The sequence below is a fragment of the Apteryx rowi genome, unplaced genomic scaffold (genome assembly GCF_003343035.1).
Source record: "Apteryx rowi isolate R43461 unplaced genomic scaffold, aptRow1 scaffold_56, whole genome shotgun sequence".
NCBI classification, from domain to species: domain Eukaryota; kingdom Metazoa; phylum Chordata; class Aves; order Apterygiformes; family Apterygidae; genus Apteryx; species Apteryx rowi.
The window spans coordinates 314,604-330,487 of record NW_020450827.1 but is presented as its reverse complement, the minus strand read 5'-3'; the positions used below and the strand labels follow the sequence as shown (position 1 = coordinate 330,487).

The 15,884-nt window shown below is 40.0% G+C and overlaps 1 protein-coding gene across 4 annotated transcripts in view; it reads right to left on the bottom strand.

The window, feature by feature from the left end:
- Positions 1-14,614, bottom strand: part of XPO7 (exportin 7) — a 38,168-nt gene extending 23,554 nt beyond the window's left edge. For 2 of the 4 annotated variants that reach the window (XM_026081895.1, XM_026081896.1), the window contains exons 1-6: positions 14,474-14,614; positions 8,920-9,066; positions 7,522-7,615; positions 5,994-6,160; positions 4,893-4,985; positions 1,484-1,588 (exon numbers count right to left, since the gene is read on the bottom strand). In XM_026081895.1, coding sequence (XP_025937680.1) covers positions 1,484-1,588; positions 4,893-4,985; positions 5,994-6,160; positions 7,522-7,615; positions 8,920-9,066; positions 14,474-14,599 — 732 coding nt within the window. In that variant the 5' untranslated portion in view covers positions 14,600-14,614. The remainder of the gene's footprint in view (positions 1-1,483; positions 1,589-4,892; positions 4,986-5,993; positions 6,161-7,521; positions 7,616-8,919; positions 9,067-14,473) is intronic. The other 2 variants (XM_026081897.1, XM_026081898.1) reach the window with 2 other exon arrangements.
- Positions 14,615-15,884: the final 1,270 nt, after the last annotated feature.

Below are 15,884 nucleotides of genomic sequence, written 5' to 3'. Positions count from 1 at the left end.
TACAGCTGGAGCTACACATACAGGGCAATGTTAAAAGGGCAGTTCTGGGGTCACCAGAATTAATAAGGCCTAGCCTTTGTCTCCTGGTTGAACACAAGTGCTTGTAGAACTTTCTCCTATAAGTCTGGGCATTTTAAGGACCCTGTTCTGCCTGCAATCCCTGCCATGTAAATACATGCAAGGCTGCACCATAGCCCTTTCCACAGCTGGGCCACCTACCCAGGCACTTCTTTTCACAAAAGTGGGGAATGCCTTTATTTTTCTTGAGACCTCTAACTGTCCATCTAATGCAGACGAAATAAACCAATGAACCCAAAACTTACTAGAGCTGTTACAGGTCAGGCAGATAGGTGCATATGAAAGGATGACTAGCATAATTGTACAAGCCTTGTTTCCTTTGGAAACCAGAATAAGAAAAAAAGATCAAGTTACACCCACATACCCACCTATATTACTGACAGAACCAGAACTGCTCATTTTGAAAGACCTTTAAAATAAAGTTTGCTTTTCATGCTTTGTGCTATTTGTCAACTTTGACACTTCAGTTAGCTTGACGGATAAAAGTTAAACTGATCAGACCTGTGCTACTGCTACTCAGTTAATTGGGCTAGACCTTCCTATAAAATGCTGTTCTTTTGAATGCACCTTTAGAACTTTAAAGATCAGCTTTTTAGAAAAGAAACCAGATGCAGAATCAAGCATTTTTTTCAGATAATTCTACCTGCTTACAAAATATACGTGTTATTTCTCTAACAAAAACAGTACTTCAGCTGGAAGAAAAGCTACTCTTTTTGTAAACAAACAAAAACCCCATACACCCTTCTCGCAGAATATTGTCATCTTGTCCCAAGGCAAATATTCTTGCAGCAAGTGAACTAATGTGTGATAATTAGCACAAAATAAAAACCTGGGGAACACAAGACAATCTAATACTTAACATGTTAAAAGATCAAGGACAATCCTTTAGTCTCCCTTTAATCTACTAAACTTCTCATCTTCACGAGGATATTTTTCTCTCACCATGTGGGTTTTAATTTGAGGTTACAACAAAGACTTGTTTTATAGCAAATTTCTCTGCCAGGATTATAAATCAAAGATATCTAAAATGTATAACAAACACCTCATCTCTCTCCTGATGCTTGAAGCCAGGAACTTTTAAACCCAAGCCTCAAGGTCCAAGCACGTATTTCTAATCAAAATTTTTTTTAAAAGTTACAATATTTCAGTATTTGTGTTAGATGTTCATTAAAAAAAAAAAAAAAGAGAGAGAAAAAAAAAGAAGCAAACCTGAGTCAAAGCTTTCCTGAAAAACTAACCTGGAACACAACTCTAAAGATAAACAAACTTCTCTGTGCCATGAGAAGACATTATTTCCTAGAACAAGAGCACTTGTTCCAAAGGAATTACATCAGAGAGAACTTCAGCCCAAAGTCTACAGCCCCAACATATATCAACAGAGGAGATGAAAAACTGATTTTCCTACCTGTTTCAGTAAATTGCATGACAATGTGAATATATCAAATAAGGATGAATCTCGGAAGGAAGAGGCTATTTTCCTGTGCTTGGTCAGTGGATGAGTAGTATCCGCCTGAACAGAGAGAAAACCAGTGCTTAGATCTTATTGACAAAAACAGAACAAGACAAGCAGAATACTCAGGAACCCTGTCAAAGCACTGGAACATCAAGGTTTTCCCTCCCCAGACCATCTTACACCAGCTGGCTAAACTAGAGGGACATGTTACCACTGTAGCATGTGCTTTTAGTATAGAGCAATGGTTCTTTCATTGCCCTTAAGTTTTCCACTGCTAAAAATCATCTTGCTGACCTACGACAGAACATTCTACCTGTATATTTACAATGCACAGTTCCACTGTATCCCTACTACAAAGCAGAGTTAGTTTACTCTAAGTTTACTTAAATCTCTTCCAAAGCACAACTAAAGGTAATATTTTAAACAGCACTTAAATCATTTAGAAACTTGAATACAACTTTCTAAAATGCTCTGAACTCCTAAGAGTTAAATCCTACCTGAAGCCGTTGGGCAGATACATGGTCAACTACTAGTAATTATAAGGTCACTTACATATCCCCTCCTGAACCTGCACAGATGAGAAGAAAACTACAAGGAGAGTTAACCAGTGACAGCCAGTTTAGACTTTGCCACATCTGTTATAAGCTCCAGCACTGGACCTCTAGCCATATTAGAATAAAAAGATGACATATGATCTGGGAGACAAATACACATATGGTTTTACACAGCGTAACAAAATCACGTCAGTTCAACCAATGCATTCTAAACATTGACTAACAGAGGCTGCCAACAGCACAGGCTATAACACTTTGTAGACTACTTTCTAGGCAGGAGAGAAGACTGAAGTGATACTTTAAATCTTTTTAATTTACTTCAATGCAGGCTGGCAAAATTCTACTTGCCACTTGCCCAAGATGAGTTATTTGACGGGCAGCGAGTCACTGTGGAACATCTGGGAAGTGCAAGGGCACTTGCATCCCACTGCAGACGCACACAATTTGAATCGCCGTTTTGTTTATGGTTTTGTTACTAGCCTGTTGTTAATCTCAGTTATACATACACCTCATCCAACACTGCAGCAAGCAGTACAGCTCTAAATACTGCGGGCTTCATTTATAATGCATTAAACTTCACAGTGACCCCTTGAAGGGGGCAAACACTCTTGTCTCTCATGTTAGGGACGAGAAAGAGAGGCCCTGCACAACACAGTAGTTGGTAGCAGATCAGAACTGGACCCAAATCTGTCAGATGCTCTAACCACAGGACTATCATTCCTCAGGTCATGCTATCAGATTTCAGGCTCTTAATGAAAAGGAGCATTATTTACTTTCTTCATGGTTATTACAAATTTCACGTATTTCTGAGCTTGTGGCAAATCAGCCACAAGTTCCCCTTCCTTCACTACAATGCCATGTAGTACAAATCAGTGGACACTTTCAGCACTTCTGGGCAAGTCTGTGCAGTACTTCAGGATGAAAAATGATACTTTAACAGAGTTACTAGCACTCTATTTTATTTGTACCATGAGCTTTTAGAACAAAAGCTTTAGGAAACAAAGCTTTAGCAAGCTTGGCTCTCATGTAACGTAATTGAAAGTTTAAAAAATTATCACAAAAACCCTGAAGAGAAGCCCCACAGGTGTGTTTTTTGCCACATGCATGTACATGACCCCACTCTAATGAGCAGGAATATTGACAGTTCTACTTTTGCAAGTAGTAGCAGTTTTAGATGTTCTAAGATGAGTCACTGAATCCCGCCCTTTGCAATTGCTGGCATAAAGCATATTTATGAAAATGAGTAGTAAACTGTGGCAGATTTAATATCCAAGATAGCAGGAGATTTTTGATCAAAGTCTATCTTCATTGCTTATTAGGTATCAATCTGTAGAGACTCTGGAACTGGAATAGGTGACAGTTTCTGTGCTGTTCCTTCTCCTGCAAGCAGAAGTCACAGCCCTGTACAAAGATGCTGACAGATGCATACTGATTCACAGAGGTAAGCAGACTTGCTCTCATCCTTGAAGTGAGAAAATGAAGGACTGGCTCTCTGTGTAGAGTGAGTTAGAATCTGACAAAAGTTTATGCAAGGAAATTGTAACAGTAGTTACACATGGCATAAGAGTTAGGAGAATTTGATTTACTGACAAGGCCAGGCTTAAAGAATTAAAGTCAATTTGGGATATGAAATGGATACAGAAGCCATTTAGATTCCAGTGTAAGGCTTGGGAAGTTCTGCTTGGTAGCTCCCAAATGCTCAGAGGTGCTGAACTTCTGCAATTCCAGCATAAGGAATAGGTGCTTTGCTCTAACGAGGACAAAGCCTCTTCCTACATTTCCAGTTCTGAAAACAATTTGTAATCAGCCTTCAAATCCCATGCAAGCATCCCATTCCAGTGCCAGGATTAATCAATATGCTAGCAAAAATAAAATGTTAGTTTCTTTAGTAAAATATTAAAATCAAATCCCCTCCCCCCCCCCAAGTTAACTCCTGGTCCTCTTAGCAAAATTAGGGACAACTCCATAAATGGTAATCCACTCCAAGTCACTACTTAGGACAGTGATAGCAATCAACACTGCTACGGCAAAGTCTGCCTGACTTATTAGGAAAATCACGTAAGCTTAGATGGCATCAAGTAATGCCACTTATTCCAGCTTTCAACTTTTAAAAGAATGGAAAACACACAAAAAAGTACCACACGGAGGGCTCTACAGAACACAGAACTAACCAACCTGGAAGGACTTCTACATCAGAGTGGTACAACCCGCTGCAGCCAGCATGACTGGGTGCCACACCAAGGACTTGGTGTGCCCAGTCTTTTTTTCTGCCAGCTATCCAAGGCTAGGGCTGTGCAAGGGATACAGCATTTGACCCCAATGAGCCCATTTATTTGAGACCTGCCTGCTGGTAACACCAGGAAATTTAGTATTAAATGAAAGGACGCTTTAAAAGTCTGCAGAACTTGACAGATTCTCTGTTTTCTCTCTCTGGTCAACACTGAGGAGGGCATGCTCTATTCACTTCTTGACACAAGAACGCTGTAAGCTGAAACAATGTACAAGGGTTGAAACCAAGAGATGCTAATGAAGTCTTCATGCTTAGGATCTTATGTTTACTAGGTAGGTTTCACCAGTTGCTTATCCTTTTTGCTACCCTTTCAATCTCGGAAGATTACACCAAAATATGACAGAAGATGGAAGATGCCAGAGAGAAGCAAAACAATTCTTTGTAGCACAGGCAGTAACAGCATCATACCACAAAAACACATGACTGCATAAAACAACCCCTCCCCGCCAAAATAAAGCACAGAAGCACAGACACACAGCAGGACACAGCAATATGAATGAGAAAATTGGACACTTACTTCACTGAGGAAGGCTGTAGCACTTACTTGATTAATTTCATTAGTTAGTTGGGACAGGATTGTCACTCCTATGATGCAGTGCTCTACACTATCCTGATGAAAGAAAGGGAGAATAGGGAAAGGAGTTAGCAGTGTCAGGCTGTTTTCATTAAGCTTCACTGTCATTCAGAGATCTTTCTGCTCAGAAGATTTCTGGACATGTTTGTCTAATGCTTCATCTTTGTAGTACTATGACTGGAAAAAGCCTATGAGCAATTCCAAATACAGAAAACTTTAAATGTGCTTTTAAAGTACTCTAAGTTATTAACAATGCAAAGGTTTCTGAAGGGTTTGGTAAAGTGAGCTAATAAGAACAGACTTCTTTTATTTAATAGTTTACCAACACTTTTGGTATTATCCCTAAACCTGAAAAGATTTATTAGCACATTAATTTTTAGCAATTTGCTTAATTTTAATGGCAACTGTGGTAAAACGTGCAGAAATTCCTGCAACATTAGGGTGGCAGAAACTAGTAGAGATGCCAAATGAAAACTCTGGGAAATAATTCCTCCCCCCTTTTTTTTTTAAAAAAAACCACAGACTGTGAACAACATGAGTAGCAGCCGATCAAGTTTCTCCACACACCAGCCCTACAGTTTTACTGCTGAGAAAGACAACCTATCTTTTAGTGAAGGGAGTCCACAACTTCGCTAAAAATCCAAAGCAGCTTTCACAGATCTATCACCCTTAGAGCAAATGGTACATCTTTTCTTCTTAAGGAGTAAGTTCATGTATTTACTATTTTGCATTAATCAGCATGGTCTATTTAAGTTTGAGGGCTTAAAAGAAGAATTGCACAACTAGAATGCTAGAAGTCTTGTCTTGCCATGATACCATCGAATACTAATGGTGGCAGTTTCCAGAAATAAATCTCTGCCCCACCAAAAGTTATGACAACTGGCAGGACAGGTCATTTTTTGGCTTTTCAGTCTCAGTAGTGATTATTCAATAGAAAAAAGCACTGAAGACTAGACAAAGGATACTAAGGTGTAAGATAATAATTGAAAATACATGAACTTTCAAATCCCACAAAGGTAGGTATTCATCTAGAAAAAGTCTGACCTGTAAAAACCTTGTGACATCTGTGATCACGTTCCTGAAGACATATTCATCCTTCTGACAGTCAAACCAGCCCAACTTTGTGATTCTGGCATATAACTGGATTAGTGCTTGTGTAACAAACGTTGCCAGCTTTGGCCTAGTGGCAAGGTAATTGAGCACATAGTTCCCTGAAATACAGAGAAGAGGCATATCTGTAGACAAAGACTTTGCAGATGGAGGCAAGACTGTGACACTGCGTTAGGAAAAAGCGTATTTTAGAAAGCTGTTTCAGAAGAAAAAAAATCAGCACAGTGGTGGTTTAGATAAACACAACAGAACAAATCCGAAAAGCAGTTAGAGACTCAGGTAAGAGTTCTCCCCAAAAGCCCTCAATTTATCTTGTATTATCAGATTAAGTCCGATCCTTTGTAAATTCATGCAAATAACAAGAAAAGCTGGAAAGGTCTGAAGACCTCTCAAGTCTAATCATCTACCACATCATTTCCAAAAAAGAAAGCAGACTGAATAGCACTCAGACACTTTCCTTGGAAGAACAGAAGTATCAGTCATTCTCCACGAAAGCGTGCTGTGAAAGACTGACTGTTCCATTTGGAAATGCTCTAAACGGTATTTCAGTGACCCCCCACAAAGGATTTGCAGTTTTGAAACCACATCCTCAGGAGAGTCAAGCACCATACATATGTTATATTCCAGAAGAAATGTATCACAGCAACCAGACCTGCTCTTATTCTGTGATCCCACATGCTGGATCACTGTTTAGCAAGACAGGACATGGGAATGTTCTCCAGTCTTAAGGCAAGAGTTGATTTCAAACCTGGATCACAGAATCCTCTATTTTTCAAGCTGCTTTCTATTCTAACTTTTCGCATTCTTTAGAGGACAGGCCACTATAAGAACTCAGACCAAGGTTATCTAATGATCCCTGGACAACAGAGCTACAAAACCGATGTGTTTTGGCCAATCTCACAGGGATAATTATGAAACAGAAAAAAACCTCTATGTTTCACAAACTTTATTCAGACCTCCTTCAATGATTTGAAAGAGACAAAACAAGGAGAAAATATCCCACGTAACTTGTGAAATGTAAAAGCAAACGAGGAAATATAAAAGAAATGTTCATACTCACTGGATTTAAGATCCTTTCCTTGTAATCAAGGGATTGTTATGGAATAATTATGGGATAAAATACGACTTTGTACAATCACTTGGTTAAATGATATCTTGGAGTCCCTTCTGAAAAGGCTATTTCTTACAGAACAGAGCAGCTGCCCTAATATCAGTTTATTCACAAGACTGCAGAGATGTCATTTCCTTGCAACTGAAAAAAGTCTATATATCTGGCCTTGAAATCTATTAGCTAGTGATATACGTGAAGATGCTGTCTGAGAGCAAAGCTGCTTTTTCACTATATACCTTAAGATACCCAAACAACCGTAAAGTGCAGTTGTTTGCAAAAAGCCTCCCACTCGTGGTTAAAGTGTGTATGACAATCATTCACATTAGCATTAGCTTGAAAAATTGTACTTACGAATGTCTATTCGCTGCTCCAACGGTAAAGGGTTGTTTGTGCGTGACACAAGTTTGGTAAGGCATGTAGCTGCCAATAACTGGGAGTAGGATGACTGTAAAGGAAAAAACCCACAAACACTAGTTTATTATACACTTCAGAACAAGAAGATCAAGCAGCAGAGCAGAATATTAAGCTGGCTGCTCCCTGGAAATAAGAGTCTAAAGCATTGTTAATTGATAAGTCTGAATGCTCTAGATAGCATTCATTCTGTGTTATTATACACACCAGGGTAAACCAAAACACTAAAAAAAAAAAGTGTTTAAGAAAGAAAGGAAAAGCTTTTAAAGAGAGTAAGACAACAGGACTGCCACAGAAGGCAAGAGTTCACGTGCTCCATCCTCATGCTCCACATAGGAGAGGCAAAATGACACCTAGTAAGGAGGACTGGGTGCAGAGCGCTGCAGCAGGCCTAGGGTACTTCCCTTGACCAAGGAAGTAGACCCAGGAGACTGACTTCAGGAGTACAACACGGGACAGGGAAGAGTAATACCTGTTACACTATGAGACAGTGGAGCACGATAACACTTAGTATAAGTATCCTGTAATGGGTGTCACTCTTCTCCCCTTCCCTTCCCTTCAACACTGCCTCCTCCTGGTTGACCTATTCTTTATCATAGGCTGTTTAATGTTTCCCGTTTTTGTGAGCAAGGCTCCCATCTGATAGATATAAAAGCTGGATGTACATTCTGACGTAAGTCAAACCTTGAAAGATCATGTGGCCAAGCCATTTTAAACATGATTTGTGCTGACACAAAGTAAAAATCAAATGGCTACTTAGAAATAAGCTAAAGAAGAGTTAGGGAGGATTTACTACTAGCATATTTTATATCCCCTCTGTAACACTAATTCTGAAGCACATGATCTAATTTTCCCCATTTTAAATCACTAGATTACTAAAGCAACGCTACAGCAAGGGCAATTTTCTGAGAAAAAGTTCTAGAAGAAACATTGCTGTTTTTATCCCTTATGAAGGGGAAACCTCTGTGCATACATCTCCACTCTCCCCTGGCCAAAGCCAACAGAGAAGGCAGTGGTTCCCATATCGCAGTCTAGGAAATACCACTGCCATTATAATATTTTCAACTTAAAGCTCGACATGTCTGTGTGGTAGTCAGTGAGGAATGCAGCACGGTCTACAAGACATTAGAATTGACAACCATTTGTAGTAACCATTGCAGCAGCATAATTAGACATCGGAGCCAATGCTTTCTTTGGCAGAGGTTGTCAACAAATTGAGATACATTACTGCATACTGGCTATACAATATAAGCATTGCATACCAGAACTTGGGGCTGTTACCCTTATCAATGCCCAAAATACCAAGACACATTTTGGATAGTTTTTGGTTTTACATACACTCCCTCTTTCTAGAAGAAGCTGGCACTTGCTCAGGCAGTCTGGACTGTTGGTGAATTCAACCAAGGCTTTCTCTGCCTGAAGCCGTGTTGCAGTGTCTGTAGTTTCATACAGCTGTTTGCACAGGTTCTCTAGCTGGGCTAGGCTCTGAAACACAGAAAAAAATAAATTAGAAACACAAGGTTTTACAGTTTAGTTATGTAGTAGTTTAACCCACAACCTACACACATACACACACACGTTAACATCTGTGGAAAAAAAAGATGTTCAACTCATATTTTGTTTTTTGCCTTATTAAATGAAACCTGTATTTACCTTCTCAGAAATTTCATAGCTATCTCTGTTTAGATTTAGAGGACTCCAGATGGACTGGCAACAAATCCATGCTCAGACATCTCTCAGTATTTCTATGCTCCGTCATGTACTACACCTAACAACGTACCACATAGGAGACAGACAAAAGTAGGGAGGCAAAGAGTGCGAGTGAACCCCAACACTGCTCCCAGTGCTCTAGAACGTGATTGCAGAAGGTCAGCTCTCATCCAGCCTGAGCGAGCCACAGTGAGACTGAAGAGGTCTGGAAAACAAGCATGTCCTCTAACTGTGATAATCTTAACCTACCCATTTTAAATAGTGAAAAAACAACCCGAAACATCAGGTCTGGTTTATTTGTCAAAGCTTCAAAACGCCCACAAGCTTAGTTTACATTCCCTTTACAGGGCACCGTAACGTACCCCAACATTCCATGATCTCATATGAAACCTTATACACTACATGTGCCAAAAATACCTAAAGCAGAGCAGAACAAATGCCTTTGAGCGGTATCTTTGTGCACACGTTAGAACCAAAATAAAACTTCCAGGCACATTCTGTGTGCTCAAACAACTGGAAAATATTTGCCATAAATTGTAATCCAGGCAGATGGTTTCCCCCAGTGAAATCTTAGGTGTCCTAGTTAAAGAGGGGCTTCACAGATGGGTTTTTATTCCCTCAGGTTCCTCCTGATAGATTAGGCAGGTATCTTCAGCTGCTGTAGGGCTACTAGGTTTCCAGGGGTAAATCATTACAAGCATACCATAACTCTGTGCCTTGACTTCTTCATTTGTAAAAAGAAGGATAGCGTCAGTTGCTTAATTTCTGGAGAAGAGAGATTGTTATGCAAAAGCCAAGTTACTGACACGGTCAGCTGACTAATTCAAGCACCACATCAGCCCACAGCTGAATGCTTTCTTATACACAAAAACAGCAATTCCAGGCCAAAAATACACAGAAGTTTTCAATGCTCTGTTGCCGAGGCGATCATCAGATAAAGGGTGTTATAAATAACAGAAAGAGTGAACCTCTGCACGAACCCTATTACCTTGCACCGTATTCCAAAGGGGTTTTTGTTAACCATACCTTATGGAAAACGTTGCCTTGTCAGCTTCACTACTTTAGAGAAAATCACTGCACCAAGTGCAGAAACACCAGTGAAAGAGACGGACTGCCAAACAAATGGCCTGTAGATCCATTTTTGGGTTAATGCCATTCCAGAAAGCAGGAATGCAGAAGTGTCTCCAAGGGGCAGTTTATGCTAAGACCTACTCAATTTCTTAAAATGACTGAAAATAAGACACCTTTCTAGTAGAGTACAAACCAGAGTGGATGAGGCCACTATGTAGACTGCTATTTTGCCCCTACTGAGTCTCTTTGCCCCAGAAAAGTCAGTGTACTGGGAAATACTGCCTTTCAACATCTAAGAACACATCACATCCATTTCTTTGGGGAGGTCTCTCCTCCAGGTTTCTTTGGTTGGTTGGTTTTCACTCTAGGTATAAGCAACTTGTGACAAATAATTAGAATTCTCTCACAGGCCAGTGTAGAGTAGTAAAAAGAGCAACAAGTTTGTGGATCCTGGTTTTGTGTTCAGTGATAGGTGTCAGAACGAACTTTATCAAGTATCATACAGAATAGTTTAGTAGTTCAAGGTACACCGTTTTGTTTTTGTAAAGCCAAAAGCCAAGGACTTAAGCTCCTCAAAAAAAATCCTCAAAAATTTAAGATGAATTTAAACTGATGCTCCAAACCTGAAACTAGAGGAAACCAAAGATGGAACTAAATTAAAAGCCAAGAAGTCACAAAATGCACAAACAGACATCTCTCCTTGGCCAGAAATGCAGATGTTATTCTCTGAACACAGAATCTCAGAAGCAGCAGGCAGTGGCTGCAGAAATGCACTGCAGTGCACAGGAGTAGCTAAGTGGCCATGCTGTTGGATGCACCGCATGTATCTGTAGAGTTTTCCTTAATGCCTTATCAATCTGTTCCATTAGCTCTTCACTATTACAGTAACATCGTTCACATAGCCATGGTTAAGCATTTGGCAGCACCTGCCATTTCTTACTACAAGTCTATTTTTGTCTATTTAAAATTGGTTGGCAAAGTTTACTCGCAGGAAAACGTTGGTTATGTATATCACCTTCAGCCCAAGAACAAAGTATCATTCTCTCCAACCCTCCAAAATACTTGTCACCATTTACGAATTCTAAAAGCTAGCATAAAGCAACTCTTCTACACTGCCCTCTCCTGAAAGGACACAATTCTTCTCTGCATATCTTCCCAGGCAAGTCTGCCAATCAATCTGCCTTGTCCTTCCCTGTATACAACCTAGCTCACAGCAAATATCCAGACCTGGAGAGAGGGAAGGAGGGGGAAGAGGAAAAAAAAAAAAAAAAAAGCCAAGGGTATTCAAGGGCAGAGTCTGCAAACCTTTGCTAGGTAATGAATACATTTATTGGACAACAGTCCTTCTGCTAATGTCCTTTGCAATTAAGACTTTTAGAAATACATCACAACATCCTTCAGATTTGTGTCCTGCTAACAAAGCAGGACAAAACTAAAAAATTGGAGAAGTGTCATATGAACTCTATTACTTTATACTGAATAAAGGGTTAGAAAAATCTGTGGTTTACAAAACATTTGTAAATGCTTGCAGCCAGAAGACAATGTCTTCTTATGCAAACTGTACTGAATCACACTACCTACACACAGCACACACAATGGACCAAATTCTTGGGGACCCTTCCCACAGCCTGTGGTCACAAACTGAACTAGTGAATATTGATCTAGAGACTGTATTTTACAGATTTGGAAAGAAAAAAGTATCTATTTTTAAAAAGAGCTCATTGTACCTAGTTTTACACTACCCCGTTTTAATACTCTGAGAAGCACAGGCATACTATTTGCCATTAGTGAGCTTTCTCCACACCTCTGACAAATGCTAATTCTCCCCTACTGTTCTGAACTTGGTTGAAAGAAGCACGGCTCCTTTTGTTTAACACTACTGGCCACCGCCACGACAAAACACCCTTGTTTGTGCACAATGCACGATCGCTGCCAGCCCTCTTACAGTTTGAAGTTAGTTAACTCTCTCCGAGCCACAGAAGGAACACATAACCTAAAGGACTCGGACAAAGCCACTTTAAAAAGCCAGCCTCAACAACTGAGTGGTCCATCCGCATCTCCACCTTCAACACGTTCAAGGTAGGCCTCATGTTGTGGCGGCCAATCTCCCCCCTCCCCCCCCAAACATACACAATCACAAGAGACATTAAATCACTACTGTCTTGTTAATTATTTACAAGACAAAAGCTGAAGGCAGCTGTAGTTAAACTATTTCTAGTGAACATGCATCATGTCTACAGAGTCACCAAGACTTCTGGCTACTTAACTGTTTAACAGGTAGAAACACCCACCAGCTGCCAAGTGATTTCCTCCCCCAGCAACATCCCTGTAGCAGCTGCATTATGTCAGCTCTACACATAACAGGCTATACTAGGAATGTAACAGTAGTAAAGGAAGTGAGACAATAAAAATATTCTTGGACTTCATTAAAACAAGGAAAGAGAAACAAAAAACACCACACCACACTCCTGCTGGCAACCAAACTCAAAAGGTCAAACCATTCCCCTATGGGATAAAAGTTAAATGGCTCTGATGCATCAGGAGCCGAGTTCCCCCTTCCCCTGCAAGCCTGGACTCAAAATACAGCACAAGTTGGGATGGCCATGGCTTAGCCTCTGAGGACACAGTCTGTGTTTCAAAAGCAATTTGGGGGTAAAGCAGATGATTCAGCAGTCTACTTCAGAAAAACACAGCAGAAGCATCTGGTGGTGGTGATGAGGAGGTTACACAGTCGTTGGTCAGAAGGGCAGTAATCAAAATAAATGCCTTGCGTAACACATGTACTGAGAACACTACAGGGCTACATTACTACTTGGGGTGGGCTTTTTTTTTTTTTTTTTTGCACTTTTTTGTTTGTTTGTTAAAAAAAAAAGACTAAGTAAATAGGAGCAGGAATTCTAAGGAAACTCTTTGGTGTTGCCAAAGACAGGATACTGCTGAGCCACACAGTGCAGGTGGTCACCATTACATACCCCATTAGAAGACACTGTGGCCATTAAAGCAGTTTCCTTGCTGGGGGCGGGGGGGGGGGCAAATCACAGATTTGGAAAGGCTAGTCCATATTATCCAGAAGTGTGAATCTATAAACTCACTGGGGAATAAAAGTTCATTCCATTCACATTAGATTAAGCCAGCATTCACACTGAGTTTTAACACACACTTTTAATATCTTGTCTACAATAAGCCGTGAGCCACATCAATTTTCCTGAGGATCCCTGTCCAGACAATCCTCAAGTTAAAATTCATGTTCTTCTTCTTCCTCAGGTTATCCCCAAATATGCAGCTGCAGAGGCAGCTGCAAGATAGAGAATATTTTAGAGCATATATGAAGAAATACCAAAGCCTACTAGGGCAACTTAAAGTGAGAGTGGATGTCAATGTGGAATTTTCATGCATTTGTCCAAGTTTGTAAATGGTTATTTTATTTTTTAATTTAATGTGCTCAAACAGCCAGAAAACATTCATGCTAAGCTGGAATCCACTCAGATAAATTTCTCTGATGAAAACCCTCTAGGCACAATTTTTAGGGATGCCTCACCAAGAGATTTCTTTTCTCTTTATGTGCCCTAACTCAATTATCTGTTACATCAATAGGCAGAACAGTCAAGCTATGCTGATACTATATTCTAGGCTTATAACATTAAGCTTCAGAATATCCTAATACTTCAAATACAATGGCAGATCAGTGGAGTTCCTTTCTCCTCTTCCAAGGCAGGAGAAATCAAGCTAGCTTTTTCTGTTGTTAGAGGTAACAAGTAGGTGGGGATTATTTCACTGCAGAGACTGGGCAATATCTACTGTTTTAAACAAGATAAAAAATACCATTTAGTATAACGATTATGCAGGCCAAGAGCCCTGCATATTCTAGATAAGGACTAAAGCATGAGACAGCAGAGTATTCAAAACACTGAAACACCCCTGGAATTCTGCTAGCACTGTGCACTTGTGTTAAGTTACGGAAGAGAAAGGGATGTGGTCAGGGAACAGAAAGACTGTATTAAAGACAAATAATTATAGCTAATTGTATCCACTGCTCCTTTTGCAGTGAACAACTCCAGAACTTCCTTAAAAACAGTTTCATAACCCATTTAAGAGAAGAAACTAGTCTTACTTTGTACCTATAGAGACCAAGGAAGAGCAGTATAGCAGCATAAAGTGACAGATGAGCAGGCAGGATTAGTGACTTCGCAGCCACACTCGCTAGCCAGGAGACAGCAATTAGATGCCATTTTGACATGAGAAACTGCTGAGTCACAGAAGGCAGCCAGAAAGTCAAAAATCTCCTCCCCCACTGGTTCCCAAACTTCCGAGTTTCTCTCACGTGCTCCTCTCATGACAGCATGGAAATCCTAGGATTTTTCTACAGTTGCACATACCATATTCTAATAACACATACTAAGTAAGCCCAAAGTATTTTACACAGTAGTGGAAAAGCATTCAGTCCAATTTCTCTCATACCTTACACTACACCAAGGTAAACCGACAGCCTGAACCATTACTCAATGACCAAAGGGAAGTGTTTGTCTTAAATACATACTTAAAAGCTTAAATTGCCTCTGGATTTTCCATATAGCCATAGCTCATAAAAGATTCCTCAGCTCCAAGATCAGAATGGACTATGATCATTTAAAATTACCTCCTATACGCATACACAGTTTTTCCTCAGAAGCCTTGGAGGACCCCGCTATACATAGGGCATTAGATAAACAAGCACACGCTTCCCCCAGCATATACCTGCTAATGCAATTCTGTAAATCCGTTGCCTTTAAATGCTTCGCTCATTTAACATTTTCATTATATAATGAAATATATTTAAAACATGTCTCCCCCCCCACTACAACAGTTATGAGCAGCAAGGATATTACTGAAAACATATGATGCATAATGAAAGACATCAGTTTCCGATGGCTTTGATTTAAAAAAAATTAATGTTAATTTTAAAGTAAAAATGTCACTTTCTGCATTATTTTAAAATCCATATTTCTCTAGCCCACCTGTATTTAAAAGAACTGACTCGGGGGTGCCAACAATAGAGAAAGTTGACAAAATCTCCTCTTGTAGGTCATTTTACTGTGTCTATTTATTAGTAAGTCTCTGTGCTGATATAAACAGAACTCAAAGAAGTTTGTGTGTGCTCCTGGGAAAGAAAAGAGAACACATTTTTGATCGCCCTCCCCAAACTGAAGTTCAGCACTCTCAGAGAAGGATCCTCACCAACACTGCAAAGCACTAGACATTGGTTCCAAGTCAGCATTATTGAAAATACCCTGTGTTTTACTCCAAAAGGATTGTTTTCTGTGTGGTAGAAATGTTTTTCAACAAGGGCAAGTTTATTTATCAGAAACCAGCAAACCTGACAAGTAATTAGCAAAACTTCCACTCCCCTTCCTCCTAACAGCTACGAGCTAGGAGGGAAGTTTTGCTACACACCAACATGCTACAGCAAGTTTACAGGCTGCTCCCTCTTTTCCAACCGGAGTCCTGCAGCTGAGCGGCTGCAGCATGGGCTCGAGGGGAAGCAC